General features: G+C 39.7%; 1 protein-coding gene across 3 annotated transcripts in view; it reads right to left on the reverse strand.

Annotated features, from left to right (window-relative positions):
• Positions 1 to 21,178, reverse strand: part of LOC109427067 (A disintegrin and metalloproteinase with thrombospondin motifs 12) — a 112,848-nt gene that overhangs the window by 56,303 nt on the left and 35,367 nt on the right. For all 3 annotated transcript variants that reach the window (XM_062842217.1, XM_062842216.1, XM_029872734.2), the window contains 5 exons: positions 4,955 to 5,092; positions 4,785 to 4,895; positions 4,351 to 4,706; positions 4,137 to 4,238; positions 3,712 to 3,825 (listed from right to left, as the gene is read on the reverse strand). In XM_062842217.1, coding sequence (XP_062698201.1) covers positions 3,712 to 3,825; positions 4,137 to 4,238; positions 4,351 to 4,706; positions 4,785 to 4,895; positions 4,955 to 5,092 — 821 coding nt within the window. The remainder of the gene's footprint in view (positions 1 to 3,711; positions 3,826 to 4,136; positions 4,239 to 4,350; positions 4,707 to 4,784; positions 4,896 to 4,954; positions 5,093 to 21,178) is intronic.

Raw genomic sequence — 21,178 nt, forward strand, 5'->3', positions numbered from 1 at the left:
AAAAAGAAAAATACATAGTTTGGTCAACAATATGAACTTGTGGTTTGAAAAACCGTACTTTTAGAAATACATGTACAGCAAATCATCTTTTTCACTACGGGAAATGTCGGGCAAAATGGCTGGCACCCCTTTTTCAAAAGCTTAGATATTGTGTATTGATTTGAATTGATTTTTGTCCCCTGTTTTTGGCGGAGAATGCTTGCGTTTGTATGCAGAAAACTATGTAGAAATTGTACTGCATTTTTCCAAAAAACGTAAAATCTCATACACTTCAAAACTCAACCCAATTGAAAAATATTGAGTAACCGTGAATTGGAACCTTCAAAAAATGTCAAGAACGACAGCTTTCATCGAAAAATAGGATTGATTTTGACACAAAGGTGGTAAAAATTTCTTGGCATGCGGTCGAAGGTACTGCGCAAAACTTTACGGAAGGACTCAAGCTCGAAACTCGAGATGACGGATATAACAAGTCAAATCAGCAATGTCTTGATGTTGATTTAAAGTAAATTAATGCTTTTTTACGATGAATTGCTTTTGGTTTGGGAAAAAGTTGGAATGAATTATTACTGCTTGATTTTCTTTGGCCAGATTTTGCTGTGCGCATACCTTAATTACTTTTTAATGATATCTGTTAGTAATGGGTGGAAGCCAGGGTACTCGTAGCAGCTCGAGGTTAGAAGGTCACATTTTGAGGGATGGACAGGGTAAGGATTGGCCAAAGGTTTCACTGCTGCTCATCCGGGGGTGAATCGCATCTTGCTAGCGTATTCGGTGCCTTGTGGTGTTGGTACCAACTTGTTGTGGGACTTGGTCTTCCGGATGGCCAGGAGCAGCTTGGTAACACAAAGATGCCAAAACGAAAAAAAAAAACTGGAGAAGAAAACACAATTTCAATTTTTTTTTGTGTGGACAAAAGTCTACGAGGGGGAAGCGGTGGGGGTCTGAGATGGCCAAATATTGGTCTACATGGTTTATGAACAGCCCCTTATTGGCTTACCCAATATCTTCTACGAAGCCGCTATCCTTCCAAATTATTAGGGTCTTGAGCTGTTGCATATCGTAACAGTTGCTTGACAACCTAATATGATTCCTGTAGTTTCAAACTGTTCATGGTGCTTCTGACAGTGATGCCTGATGATTTCTGCACAACTTGTTAACAAATCTTTATTAAATAATCTTTAATAATTTAATAATCTTAAAAAAATAATTTGAGCTTTTTCGACCGGAACTGGATATTCCCAAGCATCACAGTCACAGTGACTTATGTGCAACCCTTACATACGTATGCATACGCTGCCGTGACTGTTTTGTAACCATGTGTGTTGCTTGGGTTATTGCATTGAAACGGCTATCTCAGTCTTAATTTACTGACGATTTATTTTATTCTGCCTGACGTTTCGGCAAGGGAATTTGGCCTTTTTCAAGGGAAAAATAGTCTATTAGAGTGGGTCAACGTTATATGGAGAAAACTTAAATTTGATCGTATCAACCCGGAACAAAGCTTATTCAATCTATATTAGCGACCAACTGTGCAAAATTTGGAAGTAATTGGTTGCGTCCCCATATTCCGCATTGCAATTGAAATTTGTATGTAATCCAGTATGTGAAAACGTACTTTTATGCGTTTTACTCATAAGTTGAATTCTTTTGTCTAATACCACGTAACTAATGACGTTAAAGTATAGCCTAGGATATGTCGAGCAACTTTGTCGAAGACCGCAAAGTGATCCGACGCTTGTGAAAAAGTTATTCGCTTGGTAACTTAGGTCAAAAATTGAGATTTTATTATTCATGTTATTACTTTACATGCTAAATGTTAAGCACCACCGGGCAATTTGTACATTATATTTTTTTTCACAAGTGTCGGATCACTTTGAGGTCTACGGCAAAGTTTTTTGGCATATTCTAGGCTATACTTTAACGTCATTAGTTAGATTGTTTTAGACAAAAAAATCAATTTATAATAAAAATGCAAAAAAGCACGTTTTCCCATACTGAATTCTATACAAATTTCAATCGCAATGCGGAAAACGGGGAAGCAATCAATCGCTCCCAAATTTTGCACAGTTGTTTTGGATGCTAAAAGAAATCGAAAAAGCTTTGTTCCAAAAAATCGACTGTGTTGACCCAGTCTATTTCAAGCACTACAACAACTTTGCCGATGAAAGTATTGCTCTATCTCTTAACACACCCGAGATATTTGGTCACACTCACAAATCACGAAACCCATAAGCTTTCACTCTCCTATAACGCTCACCCCTATCTAGCAGGAGTCTGCCTAATAGAAACCCGCATCGTAGGAATCCTTTTAATAGGAATTCGTTTAGTAAGAAACCCGTCTGTAAGTACTTAAGCCTGGAGCACATAGCGTCCGTTCCGTCGATGTCTGCGTTTTTTTTACAGTTTTCCCATGGGAAATGTGTCAAACTACTGTCACGCACACGCAAACGTATGCATTGTGTGGGGCACTTTACTTCCTAGAAGTAAGTCACAGTGACTTTCGCGCAATTCAGACTGTGCTGTCATGACATTTCTGTGATATGTGTGTTGCTTGGGTATGGAGTTCCAGGAGCGTTCCAGCGGTTTCAGAGGCGGTTCAGGATTTTCCAGTTGAATTCGTCGGCGTTTCATGGGGTTTTATGGGCGATACATGGGGCTTCAGGGGGTTTTGAAAGTGTTTCAGAAACTTTCGGGGGACTTCAGGGACGCTCCAGGAGGGTTTAAGGGATTTCAGGAGCGTTCCAGAGGTTTGCAATTGGATTCTGGCGTTTTCAGGGTGTTTCAGGAGCGTTCAGGAGCAGTTTCAGAGGTATTCCAGGGGTTTTCCAGGGGTTTTCCTGGTGTATTCATGGGCATTCCATCGGATTTCAGAGGTTTCCAAGGGGTTTCAGGGGCTTTCCTGGGGGTTGAAGTTTTCCACGGAACTCCCGGGAACTCCCGAGAACCTCTTCGAAATCTTTCTGAAACTCCCATGTATTCTCATTGTAACAGATAATGAAAATTTGGACTACCGGAGTATATACAAAAAAACATATGAAAACAAAAATTTCAGTGCTAACCATTCAAAAATTTGCGAATTGCCCCGAAAAATGATGAAACTCTTCCGAAGGCATTCAATAGTTTTACAGCTAATCTCAATGTTCTACTTTTTCGAATTTATTCCTTTGTGTGGTAGATTAGTGAGAAGAAATAAATCTTTCCGACGAACATTTCTAATCTTTGCGACATACTTTTTTTTCCTCTCCACTGTTTGGATAATTAAGCCAAATGCGTCCAATAAGCTGAAACAAACATCCTTAGATAAGCCTGGGTTACCTCGCTTCGGATCATCTAGGGAAATGTTTCTGTGATTTTGTTCGATACAATTCTTAGGCAAAAGAACCGTAGGACACAGTCCAACCTGAATGTGGTCAACCCACCTGTCAGCGAAGATTAGTTTGCGCAAATAGATATGTGCAACTAGTCATGACGGTACAGGGCCATCATCTACCCTGCTTCGTTCGAAGAAAACACATATGCACCTACACCGTGTTGTGTATATAACTGTATGGTGATGACCGCAAGATGTACGGATCAATAACGACAAGTGTCAATCGTATGATGGACGGCACAGGAAACACCTAGGTAGGTGGTGCATATGTGCCTGCTAGATACGAGTAACAAACAAGAAACAAGATGTAGGCAGGATTGTAGTTGTTGTGTACTCACTTGTGGCCGAGCTCGTGGGAAATTGTATGCGCCAGGGTGATCCCGTTGTCTTCGTTGACGCTGCATGACTTGTCCGGACGGCACATACCGCCCACGTTGGCGACGCCGAGGGTGCTGCAACAGATCGAACATATGATTTATTGGGGAAGTTGGTCAATGGTCATAGTCAGCCGGTTGGCAGTACCGAGTAGTTGATGGTTTTATTCTTATTGAGTGTTTATGAAGATAAGATAATAAACCTACACTTGTTAGTTGGATTGATTTCAAGTTAGCAAATTGCTTGCATCATAATCATCAGTTCTTGAGTACAATAAAATTGAACTTTTAAACGTTTGCCATCAATCTTGCCATTTTCAACCCATCGCTAGATTTCGCATAATAACAACCTATTAAGGCTCTAATTGCTAGAAATTAAGAATACTTACGAACATCCATGCGTTGAGCAGATATTCTTCCGCGTGACCAAAATCGCAACGTCATGATGATGTGGATCGTTCTCGTCTTTTGGGTTCAAGCTTCGCTGCCACCTATCAATAGTCAATGAGTAAGGGTCGTGAACGGTTATGGTTCGAAAGATTTAAACGCAACTTGAAGTGGGGAACCCAGCCACGCCACTTCATCGCTGTACCTATAACTCACCGACAGAAATTCTCCAGTGTATTGGCCGCAATGTGCGTCACGTTGAAATCCGCATGAGATTCCTCCTCCTCGAGAATTATGATTCTCACAACTGTCACCTGGATGGAGTTACCAATGGTGGGATCACGGTACAGGGACGAAACCATATTCATAATCGTCAGCAAGTACTGCTGAAGATCGGCGTCTTGGTGGAACTGTGCCATAGAATGGTCCGCCACTACCAATGCTTCCACATGTCGTGGAGTACTGATGGACCGCTTGATGCGCTTCTTGGACCCGGATGTAGGGCTATGTCCGGGACTGACTGCCGCTGTCGTTGGAAGGTCACGACTTTTACGTCCACCTTGTACGATCACCTAATAAGAGAGGCCTTTGGAAATTTCTTGCTTGCCCTTTGGATAGCTTAGCAGCCGGCTCAATAATGTAAGTATTACCTTTCCTTGATGCTGCCACTCCAGACGAGTTTCCGTTACCCGGCGGGGCTCCTTAGTGCCACAATTACTCGCATGGCGACGCTTCCGTTTCTTCTTCCTTTTCTTGACTGACTGGTTGGGAAATTTAATAAATTACTGTTGGAACTGAGCAATCGACTTTATTGAATTACCTTTGCGCGAGTTTCTTTAACTTCTTTAACATCGGCACGTTTGAACAAAACGTGGGGGTGCCCATACTTATCCGACGGAGAATGATTCTTCGACGGCTCTATCCAGTATTCCGTCTTGTTGGTTCGCATAAAACCGGTCTGAAAATAGCAGTGAAAAAGAGAAACTATTGAAAACTTTTCACAATGGAACAGCTGATACATTTCATCAATCTTAATTAGCCGGAGGAATGAATCAACATGCCAATTCGACCACACGCGCTCGCACGCAACTTCAATCGAGATAACTCAATGGGCACATAAAACCCGGTTGTGGTCGTTATTGGCCACACTTTAGAGTTGGACTTTACGATGCCGTGTGCGGTCGCGACAGTAATTAAAATGTAGTGGCACTAAAGATCTCCCGAGAAAATGAGCTGATTAGCGGAATGACCGTGAAGGAAGGGATGACGTCTTTGGTAGTCGAATAAAAAAAATACTGCGTAAAAAGCTTGTCCAACGTTTTTGGCTTGGTATTTGGGATTGATTCTGTAGATTTTGAGCGGCGCAAGAGTGACATGGTCAGGGCCCGTGGCGCAGTTGATCACACGTCCGCTTTAGGCGCTTTATAAGCGGATGGTCATGGGAATCTCCAGCCTCGGCACCTGCTATTTTTCATCAGTTGTTCTTCACCCCGAGAGACCCTCTTCTCAGTCCATAGCTCTATCGGACCCGGATACTTGAGTATCGACGAATGAAATCTCATGAACAAGTTTTGTTTGGCAGTTTTTGCAGATATTCCTACGATCCAAAAGTTCCTCCAGTAATTCTAGAAATTCTTCAAAACTTTTTTTGAGAAATTATTTCGCTGTATACCACATGCGTGCATTTTTCATGATGCGTGTACTCAGTACACGACACGACCGCTCCCGAGTTAATAAAACGTTTGGAGAATTCTTCCTGTACTGCCCAAATTCTGCAAAGTGACGTAAGCGACATTGATAGTTTTGGCGCATTTTTGGTTATTATGCATAAAACTCTTAATCATCCTCTAAGTTTCTTTCCATAGATGATAGATTACGACTAGATCTTGCATTCTAATACAACAGGCATACCACAGTGTTATTTTTACACCAGATATTACATATAATATACCAACAAATATCGACATTTTGAATGGCGCTTACGTCACTTTGCAGAATTACGGCAGTGTAGTTCCCTCAGAAATTCATCGAGAAGTTCCCCCTGGATTTTTTCCATGAGCTGTCCACGAATTTCTGTTACAAGTTCTAGAGAAAAGTCTTCCAGAGAGTTTTCCCATGAAGTATTTCGAAAGTTCCTGTGAGATTTTTTTTTCCAAAAGTTGCTTCTGGATTTCTCCAGATGTTTCACCGAGGATTATTTCAAATTTTTATTTGAAAAAAATCTTTCAGAAGTTCTTTGACACATTCTTCAAAACGCTCCCCTGAGAACATTTGTACAAATTCATCCGAAAACTCTTTATTAGTTCATTCCGGTGTTTTTCCAAGATTTTTATAAAGCTTCCCTAATAATACGTAAAGAAGTTTTTCCGGGAATGTTTCCAGTAATTCTTCCGGAATTTTTTTCACAAGATGCTTTGTGGTTTCTTCAAGAAATTCTTCCAAGAAATCTTTCAAAAATCGTTTCGGTAATTCTTTTGGAAGTTCATTAAGAAAATAAAGATTTTTAATGTCACAGCCATCTTAAATTTAAATTACAAACATTAAGAATTTCTTTCAAGAATTCTTCCGGAAGTTCACACGCGATTGCTCCAAAATACTCCTTGGTGAAGTCGTTCAGAAATTCTGTCGAGAGTTCTTCCTGAAGTTTCTTCGAGCATTCTTCCAGAAGATCTTCCGGGGATTTTACCAACAGTTCCTCCTATAAATTTGCCAGAAGCTTTTCTAACCATTATTCCCGTTGTTTCTTTAGGAAATCATCTAGATAGGCAGGCGGAAATTCTTCTAGAAATTGTAGAAATTCTGCAAGAAACACCTCCCGAATTTTTCCTGAAGTTCCTCGGGAAATTTTTCCACAAGGGGTTCTTGGCATTCTCCCAAAAGTTCCTCTGTAAACTATTCAGAGCACAGCTTCGGGATTTTTTCCTGAAGTTGCTCAAGGACATCATCCGAAAACTCACTAGGAAAGCTTCCAAAAGTTCATTCAGGAGGCCTTCCAAGAGTATCTCTGAGAATTCCTGAAGTTCCTCCAGGGTTTCTTTCAATTATTGAAATTATTCCAATTAGGAACATTTAGAAGTAGACGAATGCAAAGGAGATCTGAAAAGTATTTCTCGGTGAGTGACAGCATTCCAGCAAGAGGTAGGAAACTTTAAAAAAACTTTTATTAAAATCTGGGAAAATATTAAACACGCTGGAGGATTGCTTATAAAATTACATGGAAAAAAACTCTTGGAATATTTCGTAGAGGAATCGTCGAAAAAACTCTTATGGAAATCCATGAAAAAACACTGAAAAGGTTCAAGAAATAGTTTCCTTGAAATCTTTGAAAAATTGCCAAGAAAAATCCTGGAACTACAGAAGAGTTATTGGAAAAAATATCGAAGAAATCTTTTGGAGCACTTCTGAACAAATTTTGGAAAGAATTGACAAAACAATTAATTGAAAGAATTTCTGAAATCCTTCGAAAAATTCCTAATGGATCCTTGGAAGATTTCTTCGGAAAACTTCTTGAGAAGCTATCGAACATTTAATTGGAAAAAATACAAGACGAATCATTAGAAGAATTTCTATACAAAAAGGTATCGAAGAGGTATAATTTTAAGACGATTTCCTGGGAGTATTTGTGGAGCAATCCTTTAAAACTTAATGAATAAATTCTCAAAAAAAAAAAAAAAAATCCTGAAGAAACTCTTGAAATAATAGCAAACCTAAGGAAATTCTAGCGCAATCATTGAAGAATACCTTGGATGGATAATCTGGAAGAAAGCTTGAAATATTTTCTGAACAAATCTTTGGAAGTATTCGTGATGACATTTTTAGAAAACTTCCTTTTGCAGGTATTATTGAAAAATAAAGAATCGAAATCCTTAGAATACTACCTGAAAGAATCTCAAGATAAACTCCTGTAGGAATTCTTGGCAGAATTTCTGCAGGAGTTCTCCGAATGAATTCTGGACAAATCCATGGAAGCATTTTTGGAAAAATCCTTTCGAAAATCCCAGGAAAAAACGTTGCGAGAACTTCTGCAGGATTATGGGGAAGTATTGCTGCAGAGTTTCATGAAAACATTGCTGGGGTGATTTTTGAAAGGATTCCTGTAGGGATACTTGAAAAAAAAATCTTCGTGAAATTTTTGGAAATGTACACTTTTGTGTCAAAGAAACTGGTCAGGTTTTTAGTTGTCGTATGTTTCGAACGACTATCCACTAACGCAACCGCGAAACTGAATGCGGTGTCCAGGAAAAGAACTTTAAAAAGCATAGGACAATTCAGCGCAAAGCCTCTTGCAACGTACGAGGGACGGTGCAAGTTTATATCCCCTGAAGAAGGCCGGGTCCAATGGCCGAAACGTCGGAATTAAACAAGTACTACTTGTCTTGATTAATTGTTAGACTGAAATGTCACCCGAAAACAATCTACAGGAATCTTGAAATAATGCCTAGAGAATTCTTAAGAAGGATTCCTGAATAAATCCTAGAAAAATTCCTGGCAAAACTTAAAAAAAAATCATGGAAATAATTTCTGGAGGAAAGCTTAGTATTCACTTGGGAAATCATTGGGATAAGGAAATAAATATTATTGTGAAAAGTTTTTGTGGAAGTTCTTGGAAAAAATCTGTGGAGTTCTAGGGAGAATTTCTGAACTGAGCAAACCCTATGAAGAATTACTCAAAAAAAAAATACTTGGAATAATTCCATTTCCCATAAGGTTTTTTGCAAAAGCCCTTGGAAGAATTCCTAGAAGAATCCTAGGAAATATTCTTGAAAAAATTGTGAAAAAAAACGGGAGGGGTTGTTGAACAAATTCTTTGAATTGAACAAGTTTCCTGACGATCAAAGCGAATCCTTTGAAGATTTTCTGGAAGAATTCTTGAAATAATTCCATGGTGAAGTCTTCATAAGAGTTCTTGCAAAAGTACTTTGGAAGAATCCTAGGAAATATTCTTGAAAATATTTCGAAAAACTGGCGGGGTAGTTGAACAAATTCTTGAAAAATCCTTTCAAGAAATCTGGGATGATTTCCTGCATATATTTTTGGAGGAAGCAATAAAACAAACCATGGAAGGTTGCAAGGAAAATATATTGGAACAATGTCTACATAAAACCTTGAAGATATTTATGAAGGCATCATTGAACGGGTTTCTGGGGTGATCCTTTGGAAAGTTGCCGGACGACTTTTCAAAAATTCCCAAAGAACCCTTTTTGAAAATTTTCGTGGAGATGAAAATTACTGGAGGAATTCATGGAAGAATATCTGGAACAATCGTTAAATTATTTGTTGGAGAAACTTTTTGAACAATTCCTGAAACATGTTATTCCAGAATGAATCGTTGGAGGAATATTTTGCCATGCGTTCTGCCAATTTCTGGGAATTTTCTGAAAAATGCTCAAGTATGTCATACTGTATGTTTTCTGCAATTAACTCATTCACTCATGGATCCTGGGCACCCCTGAGTATTTTATACGTCTATTCATATGGCCAGACTTACGCTAGAATGAAATTTTGGAGAAATGCAGAACATTCTGCATTTGGACAGTAAATACAGCATTTGGGGAATTTACTGTCCAAATCAGAGTAGAAGAAGATTTTCCAAAAATAATCCCGGACAAAATCTGAATGAAATTCTCACAGATATTTCGTGAAAAATACCTGAAGGAATCTTCAAAATGTGCTCTGCTCATAAGAAATGCTTGGAGAAACGCTTCTCTGTGGGAAAAATATCGAGAATTAGCTGAGAGTATGCAGGATTTTTTATAAGAAACTAGCTGTCCCGGCAAATTTTTTTCTTGCCGTCTTGTGCTGGTTTGACAACTGTTGAACTCAAAATTGCACCGCACTCTAGATTGGTTTCATTCCGATCGTGTTCATTTCCTTCTCAGCTTATGAAAAATCAGTATTTTATAAATTTTCTTATTTTTCTAGTTGATTTTCGTAACTTTTTATACATATAGACACAGCCCCCACGAATACGAACCGAACCGTTCAAGAGTCATGCTGATCGGTTCATCCGTTCGTGAGTTTTGTTGCCTTAAAAGAACTTCAAACTCATTTTTATAAATATAGATAGATTTCCGAGGGATCTCAATAAGCCATTTGATATATCCTCACCATAAAACGTGCAGAATCCTTCAAGCGATTAATGGAAGCATTCATGGATGATTCCCTGCAAAAACCCTGTAGTACCATCTTGGGGGAAATCTAAGAGAAATTTCCTATGTAATGGAAAGGAACTATTGAACGAAGGATTGTAAGGAATTATTAAACGATTTGTTGAATGAATTTCCACGTTGTTTTTTTTTAATTAACAATGAACATTTTTAAAGAAGAAATAATCAAAGTTTGGGCAAGACGAAATTTATAGATGAGTTCAATGCAGATACAGCTGCAGGTATTCACATAATTATAAGAATTTCCTCAGCGACACCTATAGGAATCATTGTTGAATTGTTGAAGGTGCTTCAAGAGTAATCCCGAAAACAAAATAGAGAAATATTTTGAACCTAAACTTAAAGGACACAAACACTGAGGAATACTTCGAGATATTGCTATACTGTTTAGTAATTTCTGAAGGACGTTGGTTTTGAAAAATTGGACTCGTAGAGAAATTCAGCTTTTATATGAAATTCTAAGTATTATACCGTGGGTACACAGTCATGGATCACTTAGTGGTATTTTTGACCTTCGAAATTCAATTAAAAATAAAAGAAAACAAAAACTACGACTTTGAAAGCACCGTTGGCTGTGTTTTGATTCGAACTTTTCATTAACGATCCATTTGAAGTATAATCGCAAGTCATTTCCGCGTAAAAAATTAATATTTCACTGTTTACAAAATGCCCTATTATGGATCAGCTTCACAGAGTCCCACATATTATGGATCAATTTTTGCCATATTATGGTTCAGTGCAAAATTACTCAAAATTCCAACTCTAATAATAAATTTGCGTTTGTAAGGCTAAACTACGCAGTGTATTTATTATTTTACTGATGGAGTACCCGATTTTACAACAGGAATAAAGACAAAACAATAAAAAGTCCCGATTCCATTTACTTCGAAAGAGGTGCGCCACTAGGGTTCAGTGATGCTCTCCTTTTTAAGTGTTATTATTACAACTCTGTGTTTCAAGACACCTGGTTTTCAAGGTTACGTGTTTTTTAATGATACTTTTGATACTTTAAGGTAAGAATATTGTATTAAAAGCGTTGAGTGGAGCAAAAATCTATATTTGTTTAAAGTGATCCACAATAGCGTCAAACGATCAGTTTTGGGTCACATCATGGATCACTGTTGAAAGTCACATTATTTTAGTATTTGAATTCCAGAATGAAACAAAACTTCATTTTATAGATACATACATATCTTATCCAACGTGTATGAGTGATTTTTATATCAAAATTGATTGATTTCGACACTTTTAGAGCTTACCGCTGCAGGAGTAGCTTCTTATGGAATTCGGCTGTTTACTGGCAGATGTGAGAGGACAATACTATCGTTGCACTAAAATACATTTTATTTTTAGATTGAACTCTTGTAAATGACTTTTTATCTCAGTAAACAAATAGGATCATGCTACAAAAATGAATTTCGTGCCGAAATATATGTTTTGATCAATATATTCGACTTTCAACATCAAAGTGATCCGTAACTGTGTGTGATCCATAACTGTGTAGGGACGGTACAGCGTTTATAAGAAATTCTAAGTTTCTTCCGTAATTTTCTTCTAAGTTTCCTTCCTTTATTTTCTCCTGGGACTTCACATCCAGCCCGACATTGACAGAAATATCAACTTATTCCCCTAATAACAACCAAATTAGTAGGTATGGAAGCAGAGATACAACGTCAAATTTCGAAAAATTTGGACTATTTTGGAAATTTTGGCATGAAAATTCTAGATTGTGTATATGGCGAATCTCCCAAATTTTGAAAAATAGGTTTTTTTTCTAGGGGCTACTTCTGGAACTCCTCCAAGAATACTTCTGGGATTCCTCTAGGTATAGGTATAGGTATCCCGTACGTTCCTACTTGTTATCTTTTGAAATTCTGAGAAGTTTTTGTTTTGATACCTAAAAGAGTTGCTTAACCCTCCAAAGGGATGGCATGCTTCTCAGTGTACGTGCAAGAGTGTGCGGTTTTGATATGGAAATGAGGTCACATTTTCTGTGCACAATGCCATCCCTTCCCTCTAAGATTTCCTTCTCAAAGTTTTTTTTCTGGAAATGAACCAGTAGTTTCTTTTAAAAATCTACCTGGAATTTTTACAGGAATTTCTTCAGGAGTTGCCCCAGGAGTTGAAATTTCTTTGGGAATTCCTTCTCACTTTTATTCAAGAGAACCTCTTGGAATTTCTCTATTATTTGCAAAAAATCCTTTCAGGATAACGCACCAAAGATTGCAAGCAAAAAAAATTTCAAGAGACATTCTTCTGGGAGCTCTCGACGCATACTAATTAGACACCAGCAAAACAAACTGCATGATGGCTAGGTATGCGGAGTGCAAGAGTAAGTCTCGGCTTTATATAAATAATTCGCTCGCACTTGTAGCTAGTGGGCACAAACAGGAGTGTGTTGTGGATTGGCATCTAAGCCGAAAAGAGAGATGAGTTTGTGAAATAGGAGTGTTCACGGTGCGGCTTCGGAGTCAGTTTGGCTTTCTATTCCGCAGAACCATTACCTGTTCTGTGGCTTAGTTGGTTAAAGCGCCGGTCTAGCGAATACGCAGTCGTGGGTTCGAATCCCACCAGAACGCGATATTTTTCACAAATTTCATCTCTCAATTTGTCAATTAGCAACATTTCGTGCCTTCTAATTACAAGTTTTCCCAGTATGTTTCAGACATACCAGCAAATCTGGTAAAATGCCAGAAAAATGGGCAATATGTATCATTGGCTTCCAAGAATGCTTTCTGAAATTCACGCAGATTTTTAATCTGTAATTGATTCAAAAATTCGTTCTTGGAATCATCTAATACCTCCTGCTGGATTCTTAGAATGGTCTAGAATGGTTCTAGAATGGGTTTTAGGAAAATTTTCAGGATTTCCTACTAGATATCCTCGAAGAGTTCCATCAAAGAATCCTTTAGGATATCAGTATGGAAATCCTACAAGTGTTTCTTCTGAAAATCTTTAAGAATTCCTTCAGGGAAACCTTCGTGAAATCCTCCAGGAAGTTTCTGTTGAGAATCGGATTTCTTCTGGAAGCCCTTCAGGAGTTTATTCTGGAAATCCTCTAGGGGTTCCACCTAGGAATCATTCAAAATTTACTACTGAAAACTATTCAGAAGCTCCTATTGACGGCGTTGTAGGAATGATTCTGACAATCTTCTAGGAATTCCTGCTAGGAATCCAAGAGAAGTTCCTTTTGAAAATCTTCCAGGAGGTCCTTGTGAAAATTTTCCTAGAAGTTCGAAATCGAAAACAACAAATTGCTCGATTATTCGAATCACCCAGATTATCCATGGTAAAAAAAAAACACTTGAGATTTTTTAACAAAACTTTTTAGTAAACTTCTTGCCAAAATTTCTTCAGGGGCTCTTTAGGAATTTCTCAGAGACGTTTTCCATGACAGATTACTTAAAACTTTTTCACCGACTCAGTTCAAAATTTCTTCTAGAATTTTTCAAGAAATTTTTACAAGATTTGCGAGGAATTTTTGTATATGTGTTGCTTGTGTTCAGGGATTTTCTTATTTGCAAATTGTGGAACAGAGCTTCGAGTAATAGATGATTATCTATGATATCCTTAATTTTCCTTTACTAATCCACATTATGGATTGATGATGTTCATGAATGGAAATTCGCACCGAAAGTGGTCGAAATTGAAAAATGTCATGATATTTTTTTCGTAAAATTCCGTGTCAGCGAAAAATTCCGTCACAATTGCAACACTCATCGTAAACGATAAATTTGTCTCAAAGCATTCGACGCAAATGTAAAACAGAAAATCCACATTAGACTTCCGGCGGCGATGGCTAGCATGGCATTCCACGCTTAACCCCTTGGCTCGTGCGCAACCCGGCGACGACGACGACGACGGAGGCCAACACGGAATGCCCCCGAGATTAATTAAAATATTATGCACCGTACGATTACCAGTCAATTAAGCTTGAAATGGACCCCAGTCGTGACTGGGATTAATAAATATCAGACGGTCGGTTGGTCAACGGCGACGACGATGGCGCTGCGGTGGCAAAGAAATAGAGTTTCGCGATCACCGCCACTCTCTGAATGGACGACGGACAGCGAAGTGCTTGCTTGGTCTTGTGGTGAGTCTAATTGGAACCGACATAAGAGGGAGGTTCGTGTGCTAATAAAGATTTATCACTTTACGAACTGGAACTCTTAAACTAATCCGTCCGGAAAATGTCAATTTGCGACTGTTGGGGCTCTCTTGTGGAACGAGAGTGTACTGCGAAGGTGGGTCAATGGTGACGGGCGGCGATCAATTTGAGGCGACACGTGCTGGTAATGAAATTTACGATGAATCCGAGCGTCACCTTGATATTGACATCTAACCAAAATGAAAGAAAGAATATATTTGTTCCATCTTCATGACTAACATTGACACAGTTGCAAGAATACGACTGATGCAAATCATAGACAGACTTTTAATCGTTAATTTACTGCATAGCTAGCATTAAAGTTAGAAGTAGGGGATGAGCTTGCATGAAAAATACCAGACTTGACTCCATCTGCTTTCAATAAATACTTGCGCCGATTTGCATCACGATCTGTGACATTCATTAAGCTGTAAATGAAAACGAGTGTCGTTCTGCCATTAACTCATAGGAGAGCGATGCAGTACGGTTTTCATTAGCGGATTGTCACCGGTAATAACATTTGATCCTCCCATTCACGTTGAATGTTCTAGTGTTCTCATACAAGATTCCACTGAAATCGATTATTACATATTTAATTCGTGGGCATCGAGGTTGATGTCAAGTCGATGAAATACGAACCGCTCTGGGATCGTCGGTAGGAGTCTGTCAGGTAAATTTAACGATCACGTACAGTGTGTTAGTAGTGCTTGTCGACACTCTAAACAGGCCATTAAATGGCTATCGTAAAAATAACATCACTTCGGGTCATAAAATTGGTCGTTAAATAAGAGCGTTGAAGATATACCAGAGTCCATCAGGTTGATTTCGCTACTGAAAGTGTTCGGGACGGAATATTTAACGGTGGAAGAAAAAATTAATAATTTTTTATATTATACTTTGTGCTGCATAGATCGAACAAACGCAAATTTCTTGGGTTTGTAGGTCATTTCCCAGAAAGTCAAACCTAAAAATGCCTTTCCCAAGATTTTTTTTATCTGTATTAACGAGATTTTTAGCCCTGGGTCAGTTTATCTCGGGACCCATGCTTTACTTCCCTTCCGATGGAAGAACTCACATTAAAATTTTTGCGAGTTTGTCGGGAGTGGGATTCGATCCCAGGTCCTCGGCGGTTCCCAAGAATTGGACATTCCCTTGAATCGTTTCTAATTCAAGGAAAATGATAAGTTCGGTAGTGTTTTAACCTGTAATTGTCTGGGAGGTGGATGGAGTTGTCGGGGTCTATTTTTATAACGTCAAGACATTCGACCGAAGCTCATTAGATCGAAAAGAAGTTAGGAGTGCATCGGCAACAGCCGCACAACTGACGCTATTGAACGCGTTCCTTACGCTGAATCAATATTGCATAGTTGCGAATTCCCTTCTTCTTACGATGGAGCGCTATCTCGGCGGTCTTTGTAACCGACAAGATAGCGTCTACGGTCGACCTTCTTTGCCAGAAGCCTAACTGGTTGCTCGGGAGACCATTTACACCATCGGCGTGCCTCAACAATCGTTTGAGACGATTCTGTTGGGAATGATCTTTTCGAGCTACTTCCCCGCCGTGTCAATCAAGCATACATATTGGTCTATATGTCGACGAGTCCCCGGGTGGTTTTCCCGTCTTTAGCAATAGTACCAGGCTCTGCCGCTTCCAAACATCTGGAAAAATTCTCTCGTCCAGGCACTTCTGTATAGGAGATTTAAACATCTCGGGAGGCTCTGCAATAGCTATTTTTAAGGCCAGGTTCAGAACTCCGTGTGGACCTGGCGCCTTACCTGTGCTAAGGGACTTTGCCATCCCCGTAAGTTCCTCATCGGTGACCTTCTGCTCATCGCCAGCCCCACTTCCCTGCTTCGCTCTTCCTCAGATTGTGTTCACTGCATCCACCGCTAAGCCCACCGCTACTAGCTCGTCGCCGTCTAAAACAAGTAGGTTTCGCTCACGGCGAAGCGCCTTCCTAAATGCTCCTTCGTCGAGGGCTTGGTCTTGGCCTAGCCACCTCTTTTTCTACCTAATGCCTGTTGTTGTTGTAGTCGATACGGTAGCAAACCGCCAGGTGATCGCAGTGAATGTAGCTATCGTCTACTCTCCAGTTCGAATTGTTGTTCGGCCAGGACAACGAAAAGTAAATTCAATTATCGACTCCGCACCAGTCCGACTAAAGGTACTCTTGGTATGAACCTACATTAACCAGGTCGACATCTAGTATGGCCAGTGTATCTAGCAGGTTCTGATGAAGTCTCTAGCTGGTTCATGAAACGGCTTCCCCATTCCACGGCCCAGACATTGAAGTCACCGCTATTACCACCAGCCGTGCTGAAACGGTCGTCATACAGTCCAGCATCTACATTAACTGCATGATCGATCATAGCGGAGGCGCATAACAGCCATACCAGCTACAGAAGAAGACTCCGTTTACCACGGTGACCACGAAGTCCAAAGTAGTAGACGACAACTCCTGGGCGTCGTCCATATCACCGCCATTTCTCCGGACCCATCCGTGACCCAATTGCTGTTAACCCCACTCAGGAACTGCCTGGCAAAGCAGTTGGCCTTTACAGTCCCATGACTTTTGTCCTGGTTTCAGACACCTGAAGCAAACCTCCGGTAACTAGTGCAGGGTCAGTAGGCAAACTAAATAGCCCACCTCCAGCTTCCTTTCTTTAACGGACTTGTTTGCGTCCACCACGGATAGCTGTACCAAGGCCACCTGTGTTCCTGCCAGTCCCTTCCGTAGCCGAAAAGCTGCGGTGGCCACCTGCACCTCACACTGTTGCCGCAGTGCCGTAACGAGTGCCGCGTCTGCGCTCTTGCGTTCCCTGTTGCGCTTGAGCTAGAGGATCATTTTACCTGTACGAGTACGTCTTATTCTGCGTAGTGCGCACGTCAGCTCCCAGATCCACGAGCTGGGCGTCGCTCCTCATTGCCTTCAAGACTTCCGAGTAGTTGGACTTCACACACTTTGCCCCTGCTCTCCCAAGTTTCATAGTCCTGATGTCCTTACACTCCTGCTTCTCATGCGGTTTCTTCTTCTTCCGCTTTAGTTTGGTCAAAAGGTGTTCTCCCTTTGATCCGCCCCAACTTATTGTTACTGCGGACCAATCAGTGGTCTCAACCGGGACTGGCCGGCCTTTTCTGGGACACCTGGCTAGGGTCCGACTTAGCGGCTTTACTACCGGATTTTGGAGTCTATAACCGCCTAGCCTTGTGAGCGCCACCTGGTCATATCAAAAATAACTACTGTACAGCTGTAGATGTCCAGGACAAAACTCCAGCATAGTTTGGACGAGCCTGTCTGTCCCAAAAATAAAAATCATCCAAAAAAATAATCTTTAAGTATGTCTGGTAACTATAGTTGATTATACTACGTTACGATAGAAAGCAGATATGACTTTCGTTACGAGTGTAGATCTGAAGCAATTTTAGGGATTTTCAGTCGGTAAAATCAGCGAAAACTTGTTCACCGCTACATCCGACGGTATCGGTTGTTTTATTCAACCTTTTTCAAGGAAAAAAGGTTGAATAAAACAACCGAAACCGTCCGATATAGAGGTTTCGCTAATTTTACCGACGGGAAAGGCCGAAAATCCCAAAAATTGCTGAGTGCTACAGTCGTAAAGATCTTTCTTGGTAGATCTGAAGTAATGCTATTCGGAGTCTGGAATATGCCAAAAGAATTCGGGAATGGCTTGTAAAATTCCAAGGGGGTCATAGATAATAGTTGGATATGTTGTGTTACAGTTTGATTTCAATGTAACGGCTGTAGATGTCAACGACTAAACTCCAGAACAATTTGGACGACGCTGAATATCCCAAAAGATTACAATATTTTTTATCAGACTTGAAGGAGGTCCAGTAGATTTAGTCGATTATACAACGTTACTCTGTATAGCGGATATGATTACTGTTACACTAAAATCCTAATTTACGCTCAAAACGGGGGGGGGGGGGGGGGGTGCGTAAATCGGGAGAGCGTTTTTTCAGTTTCAGAATTAGTTTCTGAAGATAGACATTACAAACTTTCTAATCTGTGAAAAGCTTATAAGGCGCTGCCCATAAACTATGTAGACTCATTTTTGGCCATCTCAGACTCCCCCTCCCCCCACGTGGACTTTGATCCATACAAAATTTTCGAAATTTGTATGGAGTGTAGACTTTTTCCGGACCACCCCCCTAAAAGTCTACATAGTTTATGGACAGGCGCTAAGATATTAAGTTACAATAAATAATATAGCAGCAGTTTTGCTAAGTTCAGTGGTTCCCAACCTACGGTCATTGGCCAAGCAAATTTCCAAAGAACCAAAGGTGTGAGGATGAAGTGAAAAGGTTTTTCGGATTCTGCACTTCAAGGAGTACTTGTAGTACTCACAATGTAGTTGTATTGCAAAAATAAGTAATTCTCAATCTGGGTTCACTTGCCAGAAGAATTTCCCAAGAACCGAAAGTACTAGAAAGAAGTGCAAATGTTTTTTTTCGGATAAATCATCTCAATGATGAGAATCTCTAATATAGTTGTGTTGAAAAAAATCAGTGGTTTCCATTTAATGGGCACGAGCCACGTGAATATCGCAAAAAATCGCAAGTGTGACGACTAAATGAAAATGTTTTTCGGATTCTACGCCTTTGAATCAATTTACTTGAATATAGCCCAGTGGTTTCCAATATGACGTCACGGGATTCGGGAATTTCTGAAGCACCGGAAGAACTAGAAAGTAGAATAAATGTTTTTTTTTCGATTGTTTATCTCAGTATCTTCAATTCAGATGCGTGTTAAAGACCATTGGCTTCCAGTTCAAGGTCAAGGGCCACGCCAAATTCTCAAAAACCATAAATTTGAGAATGAAATGAAAATGTTTTTTTTTTATTTCACGTTTCACGGAGTCCTGATGACAACAGATGTGTTCACGGGCCACAAGAATTTCTCAAGAACCAAAAGGGCTAGGAAGAAGTGAACATGTTTTTTTTTTCAGATTGGTCATCTCAAGAAGCAGTATCTTTAATATAGAGGTATTGGAAATATCAGTGGTTTTTTATTTATGATAACGGGCCACGCGAATTTTTCAAGAATCGAAAATGTGAGAACAAAATGAAATTATTTTTCGGGGCTTTCAGCAGGTCTCAGATGGTTTCAAGGTTTCTCAGGGGGTCCCAAGAGTTCTCAATGTCATTTCAGGGGCTTTCAGGGGGTTCCAAGCGAAGTTCCAGGGGTCTCAGGAGTGTTTCAAGGTGTCACAGTGTCATTTCAGGGGTTCTCATGGACTCCAGAGGGTCACAAGGGCGTTTAAGGTGGTCCAACAGGGACTCCAGGGGTTTCGCTTGGTCAAAATTTTGTCTACGCGGCATTTAACGCTATTGGTGTACACTGAATCCTCTTTTTATACACCTGGCTGGGAGTGCATAAATTTAAAATGTGCACAAATTAAAAAGGTATAAACAAAAGAAAATTTTGTGCATAAATGAAGTTGAGGTTGTAATGAGGAAGTTCGTGAGAACAGGTCCTGCTCCTGGGCATTTAAGATGAGGCAGGCTATTCCTAAACCAGAAGTTTATAGAATTGAGTGTGCATCAGGTTTCTTTCCGCAAGCATCAGTTAAGCTATATTTCCATTTCAAAACATTTTATTGGTAAATTTTTTTTCCATACATTTAGAAAGAAATGAGCCAAACATAAGTATTTCATGCAAATTTTAAGAACAGATGAAAAAATCAAAATTTCCCCAATGAAATATTTCAAAAGTTTCCGCATATGATAATATAGCACAAATTTTGATAATTTGTGAAAGGTAACCCGATGTACATTAATTTTTTTAATCTGCTAGACATAGCGTGTGGGACCAAGGGAATTTCCTGGAGAGAGCTCAGGGTTTCAGGGGGTTGTTTCAGGGATTTCATGAGCTTTTTAAGGGCGTTCCGTCACGTTTTGTTGGCGGTTTAATGGGGACATCAGGAGCCTTTAAAGGGCGTTACAAGAGGTTTTAGGGGCGTTCCAAGACATTTCAGAGGCATTTCAAAGCGTTTCCTCTGGAACTTCCTGAATTGTCAGGCGCGTTACATGGATCCGAGGGGAGAATTTGGAAGGATTTCAGGAAGTTTCAGAGGAAACTCTTTGAAATGCCTCTGAAATGCCTTTAAACATCCCTAAACCCCTTGTAACGCCTTTCAAAGGCTCCTAAAACCCCTTGGGACTCCTTCGCACCCCATGTAACGCATCTGAGATTCTATGAAACCATCGAAAAAATAATTATTACACCTCCGTAACGCATTTGAAACCTGCTGAGCTTGGAAGTTTTACCGAACTTCATTAGAGGTTGATAGATAAACGATAAGATTTTACCGAAATTTGGTATTTTTTTTACAGAATCTCGTCAAACCCCCGTTACCGAAGCTTCGGACGATTGAAGCTTATGCCTACGCATGTATCATTATACTTATGCTAATCTTGAACATTAAAATCAAATGAACTTCTTAAAAATGACAAAAACTTTAAAAATCACGGGAAAATCGGAAATGATGTAAAATCTGCTTATCATTGCTAAGGCTTTCTCGTAAGTTATTTTCAAATAATTACAAGTTTTATACCCTAAACCAATAAAGACCACATAGAAGACTATTTTTGACCGAAAAAAAATAGTTTTGTAAAAAAAATGTTTTGGAAATAATTTTAACATAATCAGACCGTGGGGGTAAAATGGACAATCAGTTCAAATTTCACCAAAACTTCAATTTTTTT

Source organism: Aedes albopictus, chromosome 3 (assembly GCF_035046485.1).
Source record: "Aedes albopictus strain Foshan chromosome 3, AalbF5, whole genome shotgun sequence".
Taxonomy (NCBI): Eukaryota; Metazoa; Arthropoda; class Insecta; order Diptera; family Culicidae; genus Aedes; species Aedes albopictus.